This window comes from Sciurus carolinensis, chromosome 14 (assembly GCF_902686445.1).
Source record: "Sciurus carolinensis chromosome 14, mSciCar1.2, whole genome shotgun sequence".
In the NCBI taxonomy this organism is placed as follows: Eukaryota; Metazoa; Chordata; class Mammalia; order Rodentia; family Sciuridae; genus Sciurus; species Sciurus carolinensis.
In genome coordinates, this window is record NC_062226.1 from 57,510,730 (window position 1) to 57,536,225 (window position 25,496).

Below are 25,496 nucleotides of genomic sequence, written 5' to 3' on the forward strand. Positions count from 1 at the left end.
AATCAAGTGAATAGAAATCTATGAATATCTGCACAATTCCTAAAGAAGAGAGAATACTGAAACACTGGTCACAAATTATGATAGAGATTTATTATCTATTAAAATAAAAAGCAAAGATCTCTACCACAATTTTGGTGAACATATTAATTTTTCACCTACAAAGGTGTGAAAACCTACATTCTTTGGCCGGGAAGATCTGCAGTGCCTGTGTATGCCCTATGGTGATCACTCTCTCATTTCTCTCTAAAAGATTTGTATATTTGATTTGTATATTTGTATATTTGATTGGTGAAGACTGGCTAGGAGTAAACATTGCAAAGAATTGTAACTAAAATGTGTTTTTGCTTACCAAAGAGGAGAGCATTTCTCTTCTCAGTTAAAAATGTTTGTTGGTTCCAAAATGTGAAAGAAAATAATGACCAACAAATTGAGCTGATATGGAAAACATATATAATACACAAAAACAACAAAAGAAACCCCAAAGCCAAATACTCCATTTTCATTTGCTTTATACTGGAATATCTCCAAGTAATAATTCTGAAAAGAAATGCTTAATATGTATAAAATGTTGGTAAATTTTCTCAGCTTTGATGAATTAATTAAAAAGATAAATTTTAAAGGCTCTTGCAAGAATATTACTGCTAAATACATTAATGCAAAACCAGAACTATTTTTCGCTCTGTTGGAATGAAAAATTGGTATAAAATAATTTAATTTTGCTTTTAACAAGGAAAATAAAGGTTATTCTGTGTAATCTGACCAGGTAGCAGAGATTTCTTATCAAACCTAAATAATTTTCTGAGCTTTGTGCTGAATTTGGAATGTCCTTGGTTGTTAAAAAAAAGGAGTGGAGGAGGACTATAACTACTATAGTTCTTCATTGTTTTTAGGCAATATGATAGCGTTTTAGTCAAATGCCTAAATTTACTCAGATAATATATTACTTTTGCCTTCCAAAGTAGGACCCTAAATTCATAAGGAAATTTTTTAAAATGTATTTTATGTACAAATTATCTGTGGATTCTCCACTAAGGCCCCTGGACAATTGCCTTAGATGAAAATTGCTAGATATCAGCTATATAGCAATTACAATCAATGAAAGGGCATGCTCGTGTTATAATAAAAGCATTTACAAAACAAGCAAGCCGGATCTAGGTAGTGGGTTGTGCAGTCCCAGCCTTGTCAATATTAAACATGAAAAAATAAAACAGACAAGAATTGAACTCAGTGTACTTTCCCTAATGGGTTATTTATTTGACCTCTGCTCCTCTATGTCTTTCTTTAGCCACCCTTTCCATCCTGATGTCTGTTGCAGGGAGTTAAATAAAACTTTAGCATAACCTTATTTCATATTTGTATGTCATGCTTTTAACCTGTTTTTGTAAAACATACTTCCATAGAATCAGAAACAGAGCTGCAGACAGAAATCTCAGATGGAGATGGAGATGGGCTTAGTACAGTACAGACAATGCAAATGATACCAAGGAACTCAAAAATGTGACTCTGCTATGATAAACATCTGCCCCGAGGTTTTCAGCTCCTTAACCTTTATTTATTCACTTCTTATATTTTATTCATTAAAAAAGTTACCCCGATTGCCTAAGATAAAGTAATACACTGAATTTAATACTTTAAGGATGACTCAATAAGCTTTGTCTTTTCAGTGGGAACCACGGTGAATTCCACGAGAGAGGAATGGACTTGCTCTTTATTTCTAATGAATTTATGTCTCTAATTATCTGTATCTGAGAATATAAAGAAAACCAAATGCTTCTCTTACTCAACAACCATCACAGAATACTTCTGTGACCAGATGTGAGGGATGGAGGTTTCTCCACACACCAAACAAGCAAGCATTCTGCAGTACACATTGGCTCAGATGTCTAATTAAATTCATTTCTGATATTATCCTCCTAAAAGTAGCATCAGATCCTGCAAGTTAAGGGCTCAGTCACACAGGACCATCCCTCACTTTTTATGCCAAGTGCAAAGAATTGCACTTGGCATAAGTGTATTATTTATACTTATTTATACTTCTAACCATTAAGCTGTAAATCAAGATTCTTCCTACCCCCTCTTGGATTTTGATTGATTTGCTAGAGCAGCTCAAAGAACTTAGGAAAAAACTTCACTTATCTTTACTAGTCTATTATAAAGACTACTGCAAAGGATACACTAAGAAGCATGTGGGAAGGAGCACAGAACTTTCATGCCCTCTCTGGGTGTACCACCCTCAGGAACCTCTACAGGTCCAGCTGTAAGGAAGCTTCCTGATACCTGTTCTTTGGGGTTTTCATGAAGGCTTCATTAAATAGGGATGGCTGGTTAATTCACTGACCAACTTTACCTTCACCCCTCAACCCTCCCCAGAATTTCATATATGGATAGATTTATTTTAAGGGGAGTTGTTATGATTTGTGTTAAAGATGGGCTATGCCTGTAGGAATGAATATATTTAAACATATATATGAATTTTATGTGAATTTCAAATATATGCCTCAAAATATAGAGGGATATTCATGTAAATTGTTACGGTTTGTATGTAAAGAGTTTTTTCTATTTAGGTGTAGTGATATACATAGGACTAAATCTAGAAATGGTTTTAGGGCTAGGGTTAGGGTTCAAGCATATATATCAATATATATGAATAAAAATATAAATCCTTAGCTTCTAATCATGCAATGCTATTTTCATAGTGTGTCCCCATACTGAAGCCACCTGGGAGCTGCTAGCTATCAGTCAACTCACTAGCATGCAAAAAGGTATTTGCTACTTTGGAGATTCCAAGTATTTTAGGAGTCACATGCCAGTATGCCGGAAAAAGTATGTTATTTTACAACATTGCAATGTGACTCAGAACACACCAGGTATTAAGTATCATGACAATTCTGTGCCAATAATATTCCTTACCTGTTTACATTTTATTTCTACAATAGCTTAATAATATCTCTGGCACCTCAGATTATCAGTGAGTATATTTATATATTTATATGTTGTCTTTTAGAAATTAATATATTTAAACTGTCCTTTTGTATGTGATGGTTCTGAACAATTATGTTTATTTTAAATTAATTTGCATTCATTGAAATAATGGTGTCTAAAATATTATATTCTTTTTTCCAACTTGGTATTCTAGAATTTCACTCTAATGAATGTAGATAGCTTCACCAGGCCATGTGAGAAATTGCTTTCTTTGAATGTGATGCAATTTGTCATGTTTATATCTATAATTATCCATTTGTAGCAGAAATAATATGCAAATAAATTTAAAACAGGAGAGAAAATTTTTGTTATTTACTTACTCCTATGATACTTTACAACCCAACTGCCCATTTATGGGGTAGTTTAGTGGGAATGGCAAGAAAACCTGAACTTTGGTTTTAGTTTTGGTTGTACCAGTAACTTGTGAATTATGATGTTTCCTAATTTTCTCGTGCTTCCATTTTTCTGTCAAATGAGAATATTGGAGATCATCTTTAAAATTCTTTTGAGCTCTAAAATGCCTTGACTCTCTAATACAACACATCGGAAGGCATAAATAGGGCTGGGGTTGTGGCTCAGTGGTAGAGTGCTTGCCTAGCATCCATGAGGCACTGGGTTCGATTCTCAGCACCACATAGAAATAAATGAATAAATAAATAAATAAATAAATAAATGTCCATTGACAACTAAAAAAAAAATATTTAAAAAAAGAAGTGCTTAGTTTGCAAAGAAAAGTGAAGTTTCATTCATGTGTTCAAAAGGACACTGATGAAATGATCTCAGAGTTTGATTCTAGAGGATGACTGGATTGGTAGAAAGGGTTTATACATGAGTAAGGATTTTTCTAGATAGGGAACTTTTCAAGATATAACAGACATATTGGTGATAATTGAATCTAAAACTAAGTGACAAAAAGGTGGTGTGCATGAACTTCTTCAGGGCCATGACTCTATCCTACCCAATAATCCTAATTTCCAAGTGTGGTACATGGGAGAGCAATACATATATGCTGAATTAAGAAATGAACAAAAGAAGAGCAGGTTTATACAGTGGGTAGGAATGCAGCAGGGAGTAAGTACAGATTCATTTTGGGAAAAGAAGTCATGTGTCATGAGATGGGTGTCGAGGGGTCCATGCCAAGAAGGACATTATCATTTTAGTCTCAAATGAAGAAAGCAAGCAAAGCCCCAGAGATATAAAAGTTCATTTTCTGCTCATAAGTTTGCAAACCAACCAAAGGGACCAGGGATCTAGGATGGGGTGAGAAATGAAGGTGGAAAGGAAATTTTGAGGTATGTCGTGGAAGGTCTGAAATTTGAGCAAGAACGACCACCCTGGGAAATGCTGTGTCAGTCCTTTGCATGGGAAAGTTCACCACTTTATCCGAAACAGAAGTTTTGATCAGAGCTTTAACTCATTGCTGTGCTGTAGGCTACTGACTGAGCTGCACTCAGAAAAGCTTCAGGGGTTTTATTAGCATATTAGGCTCCTTCTTTCATGTGGTTAAAAATACACTACTAATCACAGCAAAGAATGTTAGAGAAAAAAAATTTAGTTGTAGATGGAAATCAAATAAGGACTAAAACCTAGACTGACACAGGCCACCTTGATTATCTAAGTCTCTTTCTGGAATGGTTACATTTTCTAGTATGGAGTTTGCTTAAACTGTATTATTTCATCCTTTTGAATCCAGAGTGAAAGATTCATGCTTAGAAGAAATTGGGCTGGAAATTAAAGAAAAAAATATTTTTTAAAAGAGCTAATTTGTATATGTGAACCAAGACTCTTTTCCATTTATTAAACAGAGGCAAAAATGAGGGCAAAATGCTTTTCAAGTATATGACATAGAAAGACCCAGCGGGCCTGACTCTAAATTCTTATTCTGATCTCCCATTTCCTCCCCATAAACTCAGTCTTACTGTTCTTAAAATTCTCATGGTAAATATGTTCTTCCTCTTGGATTTTGAGTTGTTCTCCCTATTTGGAGACATTCTTAAGTCTCTCTGAAGTTTGTTTATGTCCTCTCCCCGCTTTTAAAATGAACACAAAAGTTTTTGTCACCTGATTTTCAAATGCAATAAAATTTGTCATTCCCAGTAATTCCTAAACATACTTTATGTTTTAAATTATTTTAAGATGTTCTTAAATCAAGATTTCCTCTTTAAATCACATCCTTTTAGCAGTTTCATGAAATTGATTTGGGAAAAACTTTAAAAAATGATAGATGATTTAGAAACATGATTCCTGTTAGAAAAAAGTATGGACCAGAACTCCAATAAAAAATTGCGGTACACATTCATAAGATATACTCCCAGTAAATGCTAATTAACAATTCTCATGAACAAGTTTCTTAATATGCATCACAACATTTAAAATAGTATCTTGATGCTATATTACTTCAGAGAAATGCAGCTAGATTCAGTTAGAGCTCACAGAGTGTCTGAATGTTCTTGGATGAATGGGGTCAAGAGAAACTGCATTATCATTATTATAATTAAGAGACCATATTTTCTACTTATTCAACTCACAGGAAAAATACATTTTTTTTTTACAAAAGATGAGAAGTTTTATCTTCATCACTATGTAAAAACCCTAAATATCTTCAGTTGCTTTTATAACTTAAGAATCACAATTTATTTAATGTCCAATGAAAATTAAAATAGGAGGTCTAAGTTTCTGTTTGAGCTTGGCAAGAGAGACTGCCATACAGATAGTATTTCCTTTCCATTGAGGAAATTACTAAAATATCAAAGATCCAGATGATCTTGACAGATTATTGCTCAAGCGTGGAATATACCATTTACAGAAAGAATTTGCCAAAAATTTCTCTAAATTTAATTTAAATAAGGAGCAATTGATTTTTTTCACTTTTTGATTCAGTATATTTGGTCTTTGAATGTTTACAGCATTATTAAAGAATATCCCAGACAGCTGGGTATCCTATTTAAAAATGTTTTGATCTCTAAAGACTGGGGTTAAAAATGTTATTCTTCCACTAATTATTTTTTTGATTTCTGTCAGTTAAATATGTTATTTAACATTTTCTTTACTAATATACAAAATGATGTGTATCATGTACTTCACAATATAGTTGAGAGAACTGCATGAGATAATGTATGTAGGTAGCACAGAGATGGGTCCAATAGTGCTCAATAAAATTAGCTATGTCTTTGACTTTTAAAATGGTATACAGGGTCAAAGGGTACGAAGTTCAGCATGAATAAGTCTAGAATTTAATGTACCATATGAGGACTATATAGTTAATATTGTATGGTATGCCAACAATTTGTTAAGACAGTAGATTTTAGATATTTTTATCATACACACAAAAAAATTTTAAAGGTAACCATATAAGATGATAGATACATTAATTTGCATGACTGTAGTAACCATTTCACTATGTGTATCAGAACATCTTATATAACTTAAATGTGTATGATAAAAATTTTAAAATGCAACATTCAAAGAGATTGGAATTTAATGCAATTAAGCAGGTCAGTTAAACTGACTTGCATTTGTTCCATTAAAAACCTGGTTGTTCTCTTGTTCAAAAAAGTTATGTAGCTTTCATATTTTAGCATAGAAAATTTGCCCAATACATGTTATTTAAGTCATTTTAATTTCGATTTTAAAAGACAATGCTATTTAAATCTAAACTATCATTGATATTATATTGCTCTAAATAATTACATGTCAGAACAACCGGGTTGGTAAATTCAAGTGATTATTGCCATTCAACGATGAAAACATAGCCTAAAGATAGTAATAAAAACGCAGATTCCTCATTGTAAAAGCAGCCATAGTTAATGATGGAGTTAGACGACCACATTTTATGAAACATATGCCAACCCAAGATTGATGACTTGCCAAAATTGTATCATCACTTAGTGCTACAAATTGGACAAATACCTCAACCTTCTGGTTCCAATTCACTAATATTTCCATAATACTAAAAAAATTGAGGATGTTTTTATTATAAAATGATCAGTATGATAATAACTTTTAATATTCCTCCAATACTTGCAGTTGACAATTTAGTACTAGATAAAAATTAATATCTTTTTCAAGAAAGAAACAATCTACAACCAGGGCCAAGTGGTGCATGAGTATTCATACATGATTCTATCCTATTATGTTTGATATCATATTTACTTTGATGTAAATTAAGTGGGTATTTTACAAGCAAGGATCACTCCTCACATTTTACTGATAAGAAAATGACATTATGAAGATGTCACAATTACCTAGAAGTTATAAACTGACTCAAAAACGGTGACTGGGAATACAAATACATTTTTGATTTCTATTCTTGTCCTCTAATATTACTTACATCAGAAAATTACTGCTGCCAAATTAAATGGTTTGCAAATAGCTGTTCTAGCACTACAAATTAGCATATATTCAATGTTAATTCATCACTTCTAGCTTTGAAAGACCACAAACGAGGATGATAAAAGCAGATGTCTGGCATATGGCAACAGATGGGTCACCACATTTCTCAAAAGCTACTGGGAATAGCCTGGTCCACTTTTCTCAATTCCCATCAAGAAAGGTGCAAAGGATGGTGAAGAAAACAATGTAGGCAATGCAGATTTAATTGGGTCCTAATTTTCCCACAGTTTTTAAGTGTTCTATTAAAATATGGGACTTCCAGTTTGGAAGTATGTTTCTTGTCACAGTGTTTTCCATACTCAGGTAGAGAAATTCATAAACAAAAGCCAAAGAACTTTAGGTAAAATCCCATAATATCACTGGTAAAATATGGTTGCTGGTGGCAAGAATTATTGGAGCAGATGGTACATGATGAATTCATTAGGACATGTCTAGACACCAGGTTTCTAATACCAAGTTTTACTATTCTTGCTCATATGATGCTTTATCCTAATGCTGCACTAAAAATGTCACCTATGGAACATTTACAATTTTACATTATAATTACACAAACCTTTGATTATGAGTTATAAATAAGAAAGATACTTTTGTTAAAACTTTGACTCAATATCTATAAACTGCAAAGATAGCTTCAGGTAGGATGCTGGATCATAGAACTAGCATCAAAATTCATGTTCATTTTTAAGGACTATTCCCTTATCATTTGGAGGTTATCCCATAAATATAACACAAAAATGCGTAAGACAAAAATGAAAATAAAAAGTATATTCACACATCTGTCAAACTAATAGCTGAATACTATTGGATATAACTGTCATATAATTAGCAATTTATTCCTTGGTTATACATTTTCTAACTAAGGCTCTGTTGAGTTAATTTGATTTCTCTCTCATAAGGCAAAGATATAACTTACACAAATAAAATAATTAAAGAATTTACTGAATTCAAATAAAACTAAAAAAAACTTTTCCTAAATTATAAGAGGAAAAATAAGTCAAAGTCACAACAATTAAAGCTCAAACTTTGGCATAAACTATCAGTAGAATTTTAGATGATTTTATACTAATTGAAATCCTCGTCAATGAAGTTCAAAACACATAATCTGTTTTGTACCTAGAACCTTTGGAAAGTAGTTAAACAGCCTATTTTTCCTTCTCCATTGTATATTCCTTGACACAGGAATATAGTTTTTGCAAACAACTAAAACTTGACATTCATTTCTCCTAACATTTTGTATGTGCTGTTTTTATAAAGAGGACAGAATGTGATTCCCATTGCTACTCTTCACTAATAGCAGTAGCAGGTTTCTAGGCTGACTTTACAATTATCAGAGTTCACTTCTCCTGGAGTAGGGTAAAGAGCAGCTGGAGGTGGTACACTAAATTCTGGAAAATATTTTTCTCATAAGTAAAGCCCTTTGGCTGATAGCAGAAGTTGGAAGAATTCTGGTAGTCATGAATTTCAGAGATAGTAGAGGTCATTATTGTTGAGTGGTATGCTATTTTGAATTTTTTCTTATGTTCTTTTTTGTATTCTAATCCTATATGGAACATTTTAACTAGTTCAAGTTGACTTTCCTAGTGACTGTAAAGAACCCTAATAATAATAATAGCAATAGCATAATCAGTAATAGACTTTAATAAAACTTTAGTGCAAGACATTAGAACAAATACCTTACTTTCTTCCACCTAATTTTAATAAAACCCCTAAATCATTATCTTCAGACTACTATTCAAAGAAAGGTGCACTACTTGGAACTGATGGGACTGAGATTCAGGTCTATATCGACCTGGTTCTGAAGCCTGAGTGCCCAACCCTGATGCAAGAACTCAGAATTCATTCACTTGTAAAAAATGACTAAAATACTAAGTCTGACAAAAGAAATGTAAATCACAACCTGGAAAATCATATAGTAAAATTAGAGAAAATGGGATTTATTCCTTAATATAGGAATTATTATGAAAATAACCTGAAATGCAGAGCAGATATTCATCAAAGCAAAATAAAAGACAAGCTTCCAATATTAAGGAAATGTACATACAATAGCATACTTTTCAGATAACACAAACTGAATTTAGGAAGATTGTATAGGAAAAGTTTTATAATGCAATGTCAAACAGAGAAGCAGGCTGTACACAAAATAAGATCTAAGTTACAAATTGTAACATGAACAATACAAAAGAAAATTTCATAAAAAAAAAAACTTGAATAAAATAAATGTTGACAATAATGGCCTGTGGACACTACAATCACACTCCCCTCCCTTATATTTTATGAACTTTCCCAAATATTTATCAGAAGCATATATTATATTTTAATCAGAAAAGATCTTTAATTCCAAAGTAAATCAGATCATTATAAATGTAAAGAATTTCATAAATGTGAAATCATGGATAAATGTCATTTGGCTTTTTGTTTAGAAAACTTCAATGATAATAAAATCAACTTTAATTTATTGAGATCATATGAGATCATAAAATCTGTTTAATACTGAAATTATATTTGATGGGGAAAAAACAGACATTTTAAAAAATATATCTTATACAAGATGAATGTTTTTACCCTTTCTAGTGCTGTTCCAAAAATATTTTTGTCATTTTTATGTTTTATTGCATATTTTCATTCCTCAGTAATCAACAGTATGTTTTCTTGTTTATTGCTAGTTCAAAAGTACAACGTCCTTTAAGGATCCGATAATATAAAACACATGGAAAGTGTTTGGTTCTCAAGAAGACAGCTGTAAGAAAAAATATAAAAATAATAAGCATGCTATCGCAAACCAACTTTAAATAAATTCCCTAAAATAAGGACTATAATTGGTCTTTATTGACAAATCATATCGTATTTGAACTTCTTAGCTTGGCATTCTATATTCTTTACTAGGTATAATTATTTTGACTTCTTCATTTTGATTTCATTAATTTCAACACAACTACCCTACATATCTCAGTCATTCTTAAGGTTTCCTAGACATGCCTATCACTACCCCAGAATTTGCTCCAGTCATTTAAGCAACTTACTCTTCTCTTTAATCACTTCTAACTGTAAACCTTATCTCACCACTTTCTCAAAGGACTAAGATAGAAAATTAGTGAATTCAATTACTGTTAATTTATTCCTCCACTACTGAGCTCTTATACTATGTTAAATCCTAGAGGTACACTGGGTGTGGCTCTAGCTACCAGAGTATGTATAGTTTACCGAGGGATATAAAGAAGTAAAAACAAAATAAACAAATATATAACCAACACTAAATAAAAGGTAATCAGTGGTTTTATCTGAAGAGTAATAAGGATACATAAAGTGTGGGAGACAGTGGTGGGGAAAGAAGAAAGACCCAGGCAAAAGGAACAGCAGCTACAAATGATAAGAGACAGATGTACACAGGGCGAGTCTTACCTGGGGCTCAGGTTAGCACGCAAATGACTCGCTTCCCGACATGGAGTTACTTAAATGATTAAGAATTTATTTATTTTTTTTAGGAAATTACATTTTATGACAGATGATGGGATTGTGAGATTGGAATTTTCAATACCATGGAGGTTAAATTGCTTTAGTAGTAACCTCATGTTTTAACATATTTGATTGATTTACAAGTACCCTAAAATCATGTCTTCAACTTTATTTGTATTCCTTATGGGGTTTATCACAGGAGTGGGATATTGTTGATGCTTAAAAAATATGTGTTGTATTCATTTGATGCCTATTATGGAAACATTTCTAGAAGCAGAGATGGTGAACAATGTCCAGGGTAGATATTTATACAATTAAATGGTGTGCAGCTGAGAATTTCCATCTGTCCCTGAAGCCCAACAAGAAGTGAGGATTTAGAAATATGTATATTTACTATAGATTTGCATCATCAGTGTTTAATTGGAGTGAACAAGATATTCGGCTGGGGAAAAATTAATTTCACATGGAAGTTCATCGAGATGGCAAATAGATTCCCGTTAGGCTCATTCCCAAGTGTATGAACCAAATTGATGTTCTCAGCATATCCTTAAATCGTTTTGTTTGTTCTCAGAAGACTCAGTGCACTTGAGTAGCTCCAAATTCTGTTTACAAAAGAGCACTGGGGAATTTTCATGCAGAAGATAAGTTTTTCAAGTTATTTGATCTTATTGACACAAAATTAGCTCAATGATGTTTAAAAAAAGTTATAGTACATTCCTCCTTAAGAATTGGGTGAAATCCAAATAGAATCAATTTTTCTTAAGACTGAATGCAAACAAAAATGAACCAACACTTAACGTTATGAAACTACTGAGCATACCCAGTAATGATGCCTGAACTTTTAGAATTAAAGTATAAATAAAATACATTTCCTCTATTTATATTGGCTGCTCCATGACACCTGGAACAACCAGTTTGGGAAGTGGGAAAGCTGGCCTCATCTTTATCAACTGTGAGATCACCCAATCTCTCTGTCTCCACTTCCAGTTCAGCAATGTGAGCATTTGATTATCGCTCCAAAGAGACTTAATTAATGCTTAGTGGTTTTTAATAAAAGAGTGTTACAGACCTTAATCATTTCAACCACTTGCTTATTAATGCTAATGAAGCAAGAGTGGTTGAGCTAAGGTTATTGAAGAACACCTAATACAGAAAGCTGCAACCATTTGTGGGTTCAGTCTTGCTTTTTATTTATTGACCTCATGACCATATTCTGAACTCATTTTATTTATTAAATAAATAAAATTGGTCTGTTCTGTCACCACCCTTTAAAGCACATTCACTTTCCATGTTTGGTTCTAGGTAAAACTTTATTCACTGAAGAGATTTCACTGTACTAGCACTACAAAATATACCCTTGGCAGAAGGTTTTTCACTGTGTATTTAATATAGTATTCAATAGTCATTAAATCTTCTCAGATTTTTTGATGTCAGCATGTCTAAATCCACATAAAATTTCAACTTCATAGACTGGAAATAGCCGATTGCTTCACTGAATGAATTTCCCACCTTCCATGAAACTATTATCATATAATTCTACTTGTAAATGTAAATTATACATATTATTGGAAAGGAGAACAATGAAAAAAATCATGGTCACTGAGTAAACAAACAACTCCAAAATATGCCTGATAGGAAATATAGGATATACGTCTAACTCTACAGTGTCAAGGTCATGGACAACTAAAAGATATACTGCTCAGAATCAATTTGACTAAGTGATAACCTACATCATATCAATATGGACAGTTAAGAAAAGAGTCCTGTTTTATATTAAGCACAGTGGTGAATAATCAAGATGTTATTTCCCTATGGTGTGAGATTACCCTGAAGCAGGGTGCATATTGGTAGATATGGCAATAATTTCATAACATCCTAGGTGACTGAAGGATGATAATTGGAGGAAGGGGGATATAACAGTGAGGGAAATTTCAAGATCTGCTTCTAAATTCATAAGTGTGATCCCTATTAAGACAACACATAATAGGGTCAATGAATATAAATCCAATATCTGCAAAAACAGTCCTTGTCATATTCTAATTCATTTTATTTCACTGGCAAAAACACACATATAAAGACCATAAATCTCTTTCTTAGTCTGACTTTCACATATTTATCCCATCATTTTCAAACTAATTTTTAGAAATGTACAAAAAAGGAATAATTGGAATGAACAGTGCATTACAAAGCATACACAAAAGCAAATTCTAAAACTGAAATAGTAAACTCAAAGTTAAGAAGCAGAAATACAAAAGTCAAAAATTTTATTTCATTTCTTAGGGTTGTCAGTTCCTGGCAAACATTAATTGTAACCAGATTAGAGAAAAATTAAGTGGGTAATTTTTAAGAGTTAATTCAATATATAGATTTTATTGTTAAATATAACCACCAAAGTAATTTGTTTGAATTTAAAAAATAAATTTGATATAACTTATGGCAATTGTGATGGTATAGCTTAATTCATTCAGGTCTTGGCCAGGCAACTATTATACAGAATATCATATCAGGCAAAAAACTGTTATTAAGCCACCTATATTGGATTAAGACTTGATTTTAGCAAATAAATGCTGCAAACATTGTAGTTAAATGAATGTTGTATTTATCTTATGATTATTGTAATCTTACGACTTCAGGACTGAGGAAAGAAGATATAAATGCAAGTGTTTATACAATGCAAAATAATGAGCCACAGGAGAAATTTTTTGAGATTAAAAATGTCAACAAATTATTACTTTTTTCTGTGTTCTTCTCTTTCTTTTTTTCTTCACCTAATAAAATTGACTCTCAGAATATTTACTCTGCTTAAATATTACAACAATAGTAATTCATCTAATATTTAAATTATATTGTTGAATACCATGTATGGAAAAAAACCTTTTAGTTATTATTTCTTACTTTCATATAAATGAAAGGCTCCAAATGAGAAGATGACTTGGTGAGGATATAATTTCTGGCATTAAGCCAAGAAGAAGGTGAGAAATTGAATGTTTCTCAGTGCCCCTACTATGCTTCAGGTGGACTTAATTGTGTTCTCTAACTGAATACACTGAATACTGGCCATAGGTGGCTGCGAGGTGACCACTGTGCACTGTTTAAAAACGTTCCCAGGATAGGTCTGAACTCAGTAGGAAAAAGTGACGTAAGTCATTAGTTGTGACATTTTGTGATAATGTACGTAGGAGGAAAGAAAGACAGCATTTTTGTGTAACCCATAATTGTTCTTTGGGTGGGCAGGGGGATGCTTACTGAGGTAACTAGAGGCAAAGTGATATCATGTTTTCAATTTTTAAGAAAGTTGAAGAATGTTTAAGAAAGTATGTGTGTGTGTAGAAAGAAAAAGATATGAGAGAGGTAAATGTAAAACCTAGGGAATCTGGGTAAGTGTCATATAATGATTTTGGGTTCAGTTTTTGCAACTTTTATGTAAGGACTAAAATTCTTTCAACCCAAACTATTTTTAAAATCTCTGCCACATATTTGGAATTATTCCTGTGAATGATGCAATTAAGAAGACTGAGATTAAAAGTAGCAAAATCTCATGTACAGGAATTTCTTGGAAGGTGGTAAAACAAGTACTTTTGGGAAAGTAAGTGTTTAAAAAGTTCATGTAGAGACAAAGGAAAAATATTTAGAAGTAAACACATACAAATATAGGTAGTTGTTTAGTTGCAACACTAGAGTATTTGGTAGACATTTTTAATCTTTCTAATCTGTTCCCAAATTCAAATACACACACACACACACACACACACACACACACACACACACACAGATTAATTCAATGAAACTCCTACCAACTTTAGACTATAATGAATGAATACTCAAGAAATAGTCTTTGTCATTCTATTCATTCAGCTTATCCATCTGGACATTGTTTATGTGATGCTCACCACAAGTTTTTTGACTGTTTTCAAATACCTCAGATACAACTGGTCCACCCTGCACTGCACTCATAAATCCCCAACTTTATACTGAGGGCTGTGACAAGGATAGAGAATTCACACCCTTGTGCTACCCAGGTACTAACTTGGGCTGTAAAATTGAATTATTCTTTTCAGTTAAAATTGTGTAGACTATGCCATGTATCAATATTTATAGTACATATTACTAGAAATCTTCTTCTTTTAAAAAATTTGTTCTTTTTGTCCTGAAACCTCAAAATCTCATTCCAGAGTAGGAGATGAGGATGGCAAAATCTAATGTGTGCATAATTCTTTTCCTACTTATGGGTGAAGGAAAACAACTACCGTTCATTTCCACACTCTGCAACACTCCTAGGAGTAATGGTCCCTGAGATTGGCACTATCTGATGGTAGAATAGGTCCTGAAACCAACAGGAAATTCTCCTGCACCATTTCAAAGCAGGCAGAAAAGTTACTTTGTTTTTGAATTCAATCGTCATACTAACAGACAGCAAAAAGATGTATGAGTCTTTCTTTCCTCAAGAAACTGAGTTCCAAGTGACCAGGGGTTTGGCTGGTGGGAGGCAAAGGAGGCTTTGGATTCTTTGTTCTGTTCCAAAAAAGGAAATGTTGCTAGTGCCCTCCAAACCAAAATGAGAAGCAGAATTAAGGTGTACTTTAATTCACACATTATACAAGTATTTAATCCCTAACTAAATGTCCAGGTGTTAAGGAAGTACAAGCGTTGATGAGTCACAGCTTCACCCTGGAGGTGATTATACTGTGGGAGGAAAACATAGTGAGCAATATTAATAACCATGTTGGAATATATCACCTAAAATTTGACACAAGAGGAGAGGGACAAATGAAGCAGTGCTTTTAGAATTTTATCAGACTTTTGCTCTGTGGAAATCTTTAGCCCCAGAGACTTGTAAAAATCTTTAAAACAATAATGTGCTTCAACAGCAAAAAGATTTTTGTCAATGCATAGTATTTAGTCAGTCACCAACTCATTAAGTTTTATGGTGTGGCTAAAATCACTGATCTATGTGATATAATTAAGTTATACTAGGTGGATCCTTGTGCATTATTTCTTGGTAATATGATTTTATCATTGCATTTTAAAATGGTAGAAGACTAGAGTGTGGTTTCAGATTCTTGTCCATGATTTCTGTAAAATCCTTAAAAAGGGCTTTTTCTATAGTATTAATCATTTCTAATCATTTTTTTATCTTGATAAGTTCTAATTTTCTCTCTAAAAACTATTGAACATTTATTTAATATTTTCTATTTATTTCTGGCAAGAAACATAAGGCTTTTATAAATTCCTATGCAGAAACTGTAGAATGGTTTGTGAATAGCTGAGATGATTTCAACTTCTTTGCCTTCCAGTGGTGGACCTTCCATTACTGACTTTAACCACTGAGTCAGAATGACAAAAATCCTTGAGCCATCAATTGGTTATTAAACAATTTACGTAACGAGTGGAAGTGGCCAAGTCTTATTTTGGCACAAATCACTTGAGGTCCTAGTTCTGTGGAGGGATGTTTCATATCAAATTTATTGACTCAGATGTAGTATGTGTGGCAAAATAATATATACATGCCAATAATCGATTCAGAGTCATAGCATTCTAAGGTGTGCTTTGAAGCAAAGTGTGTGTGTGTGTGTGTGTGTGTGTGTATGTGTGTTATATGTAATAAAAATAAAAGAATCAATAGCAAGTATCTGTTGAACAGAGAAAAATAGCTGAATCAAGAGTTTCTAGAGTTTCAATTTACAAATGATATATAAATACACGTACACATATATATATAATTCTATGACTGTAATTATAACTGAAGGTACAGAAAAAACATTTGCATATTCTTATAGAATATATAAAGAATTATTCAGTAGTCATCTGTAGGGAACAGAAATTGGAAAAGGGGATATGGGGAGCTTAATTTCCACTTAAGATCCTTCTATACTGTTTATGTTTTAGCAACAGTGTGTATCATTTTAATAATTATTTTTAAATTTTATGAAGATAAGAAAAAACTTAGAAACAAAGTTAACTTCACACTTATCAAAAGCTAATAGCAACTATTTATGATTAAATTCTCAGCCAGGGAATTGTAGGTGGTATTCTCAATAGAATTTCTTTGAAACTTGAACTTTATTACCTGGAAGGGCCAACTTCCTCCTCAATTTTGTTCTCAAGCTTTGTTTGGTTGGCAAAAAACGAATTGACTTAGACGAGTTCAGGTGAATTTCTTTTACCCAAAACATCACAAAAAAAGTTAGAATAGTCTTACCTGGCAATCACTGAGTCATACCAAATATATCTATTTTGGACACTGGTGTTAAAATCGTTTACTGAGGTGGACATTGACATAGCAACAATGGAGAAAACACACAATGGAGAAAAAGATAATCTGTTCAACAAATGGTGCTGGGAAAACTGGAAATCCATATGCAGCAGAATGAAACTAAACCCTTATCTCTCACACTGCACAAAACTCAACTCAAAATGGATCAAGGACCCTGAAATCAGACTAGAGACCCCACACCTTATAGAAGAAAAAGTAGGTCCAAATCTTCATCATGTCGACTTAGGATCAGACTTCCTTAACAGGACTCCCAAAGCACAAGAAATAATAGCAGGAATCAATAACTGGGATATATTCAAACTAGAAAGCTTTTTCTCAGCAAAGGAAGCCATCAGCAATGTGAAGAGAGAGCCTACAAAGAGTGAAAAAATCTTTGCTACACATATTTCAGATAGAACACTAATCTCCAGAATCTATAAAGAACTCAAAAAACTCTACACCAAGAATACAAACAACCCAATCAACAAATGGGCTAAGGAAATGAACAGACACTTTACAGAAGAAGATCTACAAGAAATCAACAGATACATGAAAAAATGTTCAACATCTCTAGTAATAAGAGAAATGCAAATCAAAACTACCCTAAGATTCCATCTCACCCCAATTAGAATGGCGATTATCAAGAATACAATCAACAATAAGTGTTGGTGAGGATGTGGGGAAAAAGGTACACTCATACATTGCTGGTGGGGTTTCAAATTAGTGCAGCCACTCTGGAAAGCAGTGTGGAGATTCCTTAGAAAACTTGGAATGAAACCACCATTTGACCCAGCTATCCCATTCCTTGGCCTATACCCAAAGGACTTAAAATCAGCATACTACAGTGATGCAGTCACATCAATGTTCATAGCTGCTCAATTCACAATCGCTAGATTGTGGAACCAACCTAGATGCCCTTAAATTGATGAATGGATAAATAAAGGTATATATACACAATGGAATATTACTCAGCCATAAAGAAGAATAAAATTATGTCATTTGCAGGCAAATGAATGAATCTAGAGAATATCATGCTAAGCGAAATAAGCCAATCCCAAAAAAACCAAAGGTTGAATGATCTCTCTGGTAAGCGGATGATGATACATAACGGGGGGTAGGAGGGAGGCAAGAATGGAGGAAGGATGGATTGTATAGAGGAAAAAGAGGTGTGGGAGGGGAGGGGGGGAGGAAAAATAACAGAATGAGACAAACATCATTACGCTATGTACATGTATGATTACACAAATGGTATTCCTCTACTTCATGTACAATCAGAGAAACAAGTTGTACCCCATTTGTACAATGAATCAAAATAAATAAATTATATAAAAAAAAGAGTATTACAAGGCTTCAATAGGATAATACACACAACAGGATGATACATAAAAGTGTTCAGCTAATAGAATGTCATAAACACTCTTGTCCTGTCCCTCTTAAACAGGGCAGTATGGTTTTGGCTTCATCACCAGAATAGAAGATAGTTCTTTTCTGTCAGAAGATGTTCTTCTCATGTATATCAATCACTCCAACATACATTCCTAGGTACAGGACAGGACAGTAGCTTTTTGAAAGCTCAATGTTTCTGAATTATGTTTGAGTTCTCTAAATTATGTCTGCATTTCTAATAAAGTGACATTACTACATTTGTCTGCTCTGCTGTTAATCTGTGACCCACTGATTAAGGAAATATATTTCAACAAGATGTATTTATTCAGACTGGGGTTGTGGCTCAGTAGTAGATCATTTGCCTAGTATGTGTGAGGCACTGGGTTCAATTCTCAGCACTACATGTAAAAAAATGAATAAAATAAAGGTCTATCAACATCTGAAAAAAATTTCAAAGATGTATTTATTTGATTAAGTAAGTATATTAACATTCCATGGGCAAAGTGGCAAAAGAAGTCATGGTTAGGAATCAGCTTCCTCTTTTCCTTGATGTCTTTATCATTAATATGAAGCCCTTACTTTGAATAGTTACTATCACTTTTAATTCTTGCACAAGGCAATTTTCCTGTGAGATATTTCCTGATTTATATCTGTTTGTCTCAACACTTATATCTGATGTCTGCTTTGGCTTCAGGCACCTGCTGACATGTTGGTTTGTAACCTTTCTCTGGTTAAATTATATTCCCATGTTATCATTTTGGCTATCTTGGAAACTCATCAAGGAAGATAAATTCCACTTTCCACCTTCTACCTCAGGGTATCTAAAGGATAAAATTCTTGCAGCCTACTTTGAAGTATGCCCAAAGCAATGTGAAGTTAATTTAATTAAAAAAATTAGGGAATTTAAAAATTATTTTCATTTTTCCTTTTTATTACAAAAGCGAACAAGGTTTTTAAAACAAGGGGGAAAACATCAATAAAAGAAAGTGTCAATAAAACTAAAGCGTTAAGTCTACCATTTTCAGGATTTTTAACATATACGTTTATGTTTTTCTATTATAATTTATATATTTTTCTGCAAATACATGGTTGTTTCATCCTGGGTATCTCTTACAGAACTGTATTAAAACAGGTGAGTGATCAGGTGAGGTGTATGACTACTTATTGTAAGAAAGGATATTCATCACTATTATTCAACTACTGTACAAATATTGTCCAAAATGAGGAGATCAGGACACAGTACTTTCAAATGAATTTTCATAATGGCACTGTACTACCTTAATGGTAAATCACCTGTACATAATACAGGACTGACTAGAATCCAGAATGTGGCATCAATAGGTAGATTTTCTGAATAGTCATTGTCATTGTCTAGGGAGACAAACTTGGCAGGGTACATTAAACCTCTTCTAATTTTAATTTCCTATATTTTAGTGATTGCCTTCATAATCTTATTCATTTCAAAATTCCTCCAGAGTAAATCAATGAAAGTAATTTTCACTCTCAAACTAGAAGTATTGATATAGACATGTTGAAAGTACTGAAACCTTTATTATAAATTTATTATAATACACTGAGATTTTGATAGAGAGTATTTACATTTACTGGAAAAAGATTTTGGGTATAATGAGATTTTTAAAACAGTAATATTTAATAACATTAAATTCCATTCTTAAGAAAATTTTTAAAAACTTCAAATTTTTCAAAAAATCTTTGCATATACAGTGGAATGAAAACTCCAAATGTTGGACCTCACCATTTTGTTCTACATCCCCAGATCAGAGGTAGGCTTGACGCACACTAGGAGCTTAATAACTACTATTGACTGTTGAATCAATCCAAACATAAAACAAACCCAGCCATACATCCTGAGGACTAGTTTTCATGAGTTCCTTCCCACTCTTTTGGACTTTGAGATATTACAGTTTAAGACAGTTATACTTTATTTGAAGGAAAATAACTGGAATGCACACTGGCATGAGGAAAAATTATAGTATGGAGTCAGACGATATAAGTTCAAGGTATGATTCTGTTCTCTTATTAGCTATTTGATCTTGACCTGCCTTCTCAACCATTCTCTAGGACACAATGATCTCCTTCAAAAAATGTGGGTGAAAATACCTCCTCTTTCCTGGTTTCCTTAAGTTCAAATGATATGACAGACATATAAAAGTGAACTGAACAGTAGCGAACAAATATTATTGGTCAGACTTTGTGTAAGAGGCCCAATCCTGTTTTCAACCCACTAGGCCCTCACTTTTAAAACTATTTTCTGCCTCTTGTTTTTTCAGTCCTTATTGCTTATTTTCAGACTTTTTATTTTCCCAGTTTGTTCATACCTCCAAGCAGGAATTAGCTCTGGAACCCCACACCTATGCATATCTCTGCCTTTGACTGCATTGTTAAAGTACATTATCTCTAAATTTAATGAAAACACTATGCATTGGGAAAATTTGTTCCCTCCCAAAAGCATCCTGAAAGTTACCTTGAGTTGGCCTACTATATCATATATAGGGCTGCAAATTTTCTTTTCCATTGTTTTTCATGCCATACCTTATCACGCTGTGTTGTCAGTAAGTGTTTCAGCATTAAGAAGTTTGGCCACAGAACAGTTTCTTCTCCCTCTTCAATCTCTTTGTCAACTCCTTTGCCTGACAACTCATTAACAACAGTGACTGTAACATTATACACAAGAATTAGGAAAATTATCCATAAAAACATAAAAGGAGGTAAGAAATAAAATGATGAAATCATGTGTATGTAAGGAAACTTAAGTGTTGTCACTAACTCCCTGCAAATGTATGTTGTACCATGTTATTGGTATACACATCCATTCTTATAGGAAAAGAAGAAAGTCTTAATTCCTGGATATCTCTGGGAAGGTTTGCTCATAGCTAAAACTTATTGAATGACTAATATGTATAACTTGTGCATGTGTGTGTATTTAGGCAGTGAAACATAAATACAATAATAAATGCCTATGCAATGCATGTTATAGAATTATATATGCACATAAATTCACATGTAGATGTAAGTATTAATAAATGTACTATATAAACATAGATGTTCATTTTCAACATGTGGAACATTCCAAGTAGAAAGATAATGGATACTGTAGCCCTTAAAAACTATAAAGTCCTCAAGTTGGCTAGCCTTAAAGATCTAGTGAGAAGTTTTTAGAGAGATGTTTTAGTGCTCTATCATAGGACATGACCCTTAAAGAATGACTTTTTGCACTAACATATTTGCCAAGATTACTTTATGTTTGGAATTTAATCAATGCAAATCGCCCAAAGACCAGGTCATTTTTGTCAGAAATCCTTCTCATCATCCCCTGAATGACAGAGGCCCACTGTTGAAACCCTGGTCCTCTCTAAGCTGGTAGAAAATGCTGTTGATTCGTGGTTGTTTCCTTCAGAGGATTTAGTAAGAGAATTTCGTTCAATCAGTTCATCACTGTAAAAATAAACTGAGGTATAGAGACTCGCCCAAGAGCTCAAGTAAATAAATGTTTTAGTCTAAGTACATCCGGAATAACAAGCGTTCTCAGACCTTGTACTTGTCCCATTGTCCTATTCTTAGGCCAACGTTTGCAAACAGCAGAGAAAACAATTGCAGTTTGAAACTGAGGGAGAAGGGTTGGAGGTGGTCATTAGCAAATCCCTGGGCCTGGTGATCACCTGCTTCTCTGGATCAAAACAGTGAAACGATCTATTCATAAGCACATCAAGGACGAGTGGGCCACTGTTTAAAGAACCAGCTGTGGAGAATATGCTCCACAGTGGCCTTGAAACAGCTGCAGCTGCATTAAGGGGGGCGGGGGCGAGGTGGAGGCGGAGCGGTACTGGTGGAAGAGTAAGCTATAAGGAACGTTTCAAGGACCCCGCCACGCCACCTCTCGGCAAACCGGGAAGCATTTTTGCAGTAAGTGCATTGGACTGAGCCACCTTTTGAACCTATCCCAAAGTGTAAAGGCACTTAGTAGGCCCCAGACGGATGCAGTGCCTGCAAACCTTCTGTTGCCTGGTGCCGGGGAGGCTGGGCTGGCCGCTACAGTCAGATCTGGGCGTAGTGAATTGGCGCTATCAGAAAGTACACAGAGTAGAGCAGACTCTACTGTTGTAGCAAACCATGACCGAGCAAAGTCCGTGGTAAACAAGCTTCCCAGTAGCTGCCTCCGGACGCGCGCCCTCTGCGTGTTTCTGAACCCCGCACTTCCCACGCTCCGGGTACTGTGCTCCGCAGCCCTTGACGCCCTCTCTCTGGCCCCATTCTGATCGCCCCATCCTTCCACCCGGGCCCGCACCCCCGGCGGCTGGAGCATCGCACTCACCATCTCTTGCCTGAGGAGGTGAAGCTTGGTTTCCAGCCTTTCCAAGGCGCTGGAGTGGCTACGTCGTGGGGAGCCAGAGGTTGGGGAGGACGAAGAGGAGGACGTTAAGGAGGGAGGGAAGCTGCAGCAGCTGCTGCTGCTACTGCAGCAGCCGCCACCGCCGCCGCAGCTCCCCCCGCAGGGGTCTCTGTCCCTTTCCCCGGGAACCGGCTCCTCCCCACGGAGCGAGCGCACTAGGCTCTCGGGTACTTTGCGTCCCAGCTTCAGCTCGATGTCTCTGAGGTCTGGCAGCGGGCCGTCTTCCATGACTTCTCCAGAACCGTGATAATGGTGCTAAAATGCAGCGGATGAGAGCCAGCCACGGCCTCGAAGCCTGCCGCAAGATCAGTGAACCTCTCTCGGCGCCCAGGTCTCTATTCTCCGCGGACTGGGGACACGGTCCGCTCCATGACCGCCAAGGCAGTGCTAGCCCTGAAATCCGCACAGGACGCGGCGGGTCGCAGCCGCAGTTCCCTGGCTCTGCGACTCCTCCGACACTTCCAAAGGTTATCGAGATCACCTCATTCTCTTCCTTTCTGGCCACCCTACTGCAGAGTTGAGTTAATTGATATTGCAGAGAGGGAGGAAAAGCAGGTAGTAGAGACCAAAAGAAATGAGAAGAAAACAAAATCTGTTTTAGCTTTATGGGGAAAAATTTCACATTATGAAACTGTTCGTTCGCATCCCTGCGCCGTTCACTGAGTGCCCATCTGGTCGCACGCTACACAAAATAATGATGTGGCCACGCTCCTGGGTCGTTTCCTTTTCCAGCCATATGTCTCCAAGCTTTCGGGCTATCCTGGATTGCAGAAATAATCTCTGGTCATTGAAAGAGGAAGTCGATCGGTCGTTTCTTTCCGCGGCGTGAACGCATTAAAAAAGAGATAGTTGGCTTAGCAGGACTTTGACGGCTCCTTTGATGCTGCAGAAATGCCCTCTTCCCATTTAGACTGTTTGATCCAAGTCATTGTGTTCCTCCGAGCCTCGAAACTTTAAACTCCACTGGCAGGTGGACCAAACCAGGGCCAACCCTTGTACCGTATATCGCAGACTAGAAGAGCAACAGAAATTTTCTCAACCTCCCTGCTAGGAGCAGAGTTTAAACGTTTTCCACTGTACTTGGATGAACTCGTATTAGGGAATTAGGTTTTCGGTTTTCCCGGCCAAATCTTCTAGTAGCCACAATCTTTAAAATAATATTTAAATATTAGAGACAGAAGAATAACTTTGGTGTTACTTCCCATTCCCAGCTTTCCTAACACCAAACATAATTAAATTTAGAAGCCTTTTACACTATCATTTTACACTAATCAGAAAAACGAAGAGATTTAACCAAAAGTTCAAAGAAAAGTGTACAACCAAAAATAATTCAACTGAAGTGAAAAATTAAATAACCAGAATAACTTATATGGCCATTGAGCTAGCAGTGAAATTTTAAAAGGGGGATTTTGCTGAGATACTTTTCCTGTAATTATGGAAGAAAAAAATATTAAGCATAGCTAGCAAAAAAAAAAAAAGTTGTCCTATAATTTTTCGACTACTTGGGGATACTCAAATTACACAAAATTTTAAGATACTTCTACTAAGTAAACTATTATAAAATGAAATAGGATTGATTAAACATTGAGTTTGTAACAATGATCTTCAAGTAGAAGATACTATTTTTAATCTTTTAAACTATTAATTATGTTTTTTATTGAAATATTTCAAAGTTTAGGTCCCTTATTTCTGGGACAAATAGATATTTATGTTCTTGATTCCTCTAGAGCTCCATTTCAAGAGACAACACTCAGAGTTTACACTGGTAAGAACATTGGTAGATGCATCCCTGGGTTTGTTTTTTGTCATTCTCATCTAGGAAACCTTCTAAAGAAAGAAAACAAGTCTTCGAATGAAGTAGGTCATGTCAGGGAGAAACTTGCGGAATTCTCTTGTCAACATGCCAGAAATTTGTATGTTTTTTCTTTCTCTTAAAAAGAAATGAAGAGGGCTGGGGATATAACTCAGTTGATAGAGTGCTTGCCTTGAAAGCATAAGGCCCTGGGTTCAATCCTCAGGACCACAAAAAAAAAAAAAAAAAAAAAGGAAAGAAATGAAGAAAATATTTGTAAGTTAGGTGGCCCATTTCAAAGTTAGAACCACCATTTACGGAATCAAAGGAGAACAAGACTAAATCTCAACTCACTGATAAAACTGCATGTTTTGTCCTATATTTGGAAAACCACAAGTTCATTGCATAAGAATTGCAGTGTGACATGTAATTATGGAAGGTTTGCATTTCAGTCAAGAACAGTGTTTTTTCTTAATTATAAAACTTTACAAAATTCAGCACAGAGAAAAACAGCTTATAGATACAATATTTAGCTTAAATTTGGCCAATAAAATTTTTTATTGTTAAATTATCATTGATTTATCTATGAAATAATTAATACATCTTTTACTATGAGTCACAGACACTACAATCAGTATTTGATGCTAAAGATGACTCAAAAATGAAAGTTTTTTCTTTCTTTTTTAAAGTAAGTCGACAGAAAAAACTCCAATAGTAAAAGTGTGATATATATGTAAAGTAACATTTTTTTCTAAAGAAATATAGAAGCAGCATAAACTTAAAATCTTAGTTATGTTAACCATTTAAAATTTTTTCAGTTTAATGCT

General features: G+C 34.5%; 1 protein-coding gene across 1 annotated transcript in view; it reads right to left on the reverse strand.

Annotated features, from left to right (window-relative positions):
* Positions 1-23,835, reverse strand: part of Lurap1l (leucine rich adaptor protein 1 like) — a 39,751-nt gene extending 15,916 nt beyond the window's left edge. Inside the window, exon 1 of the mRNA XM_047523675.1 lies at positions 22,800-23,835. Within this exon, the coding sequence (XP_047379631.1) occupies positions 22,800-23,105 (306 nt within the window). The 5' untranslated portion in view covers positions 23,106-23,835. The remainder of the gene's footprint in view (positions 1-22,799) is intronic.
* Positions 23,836-25,496: the final 1,661 nt, after the last annotated feature.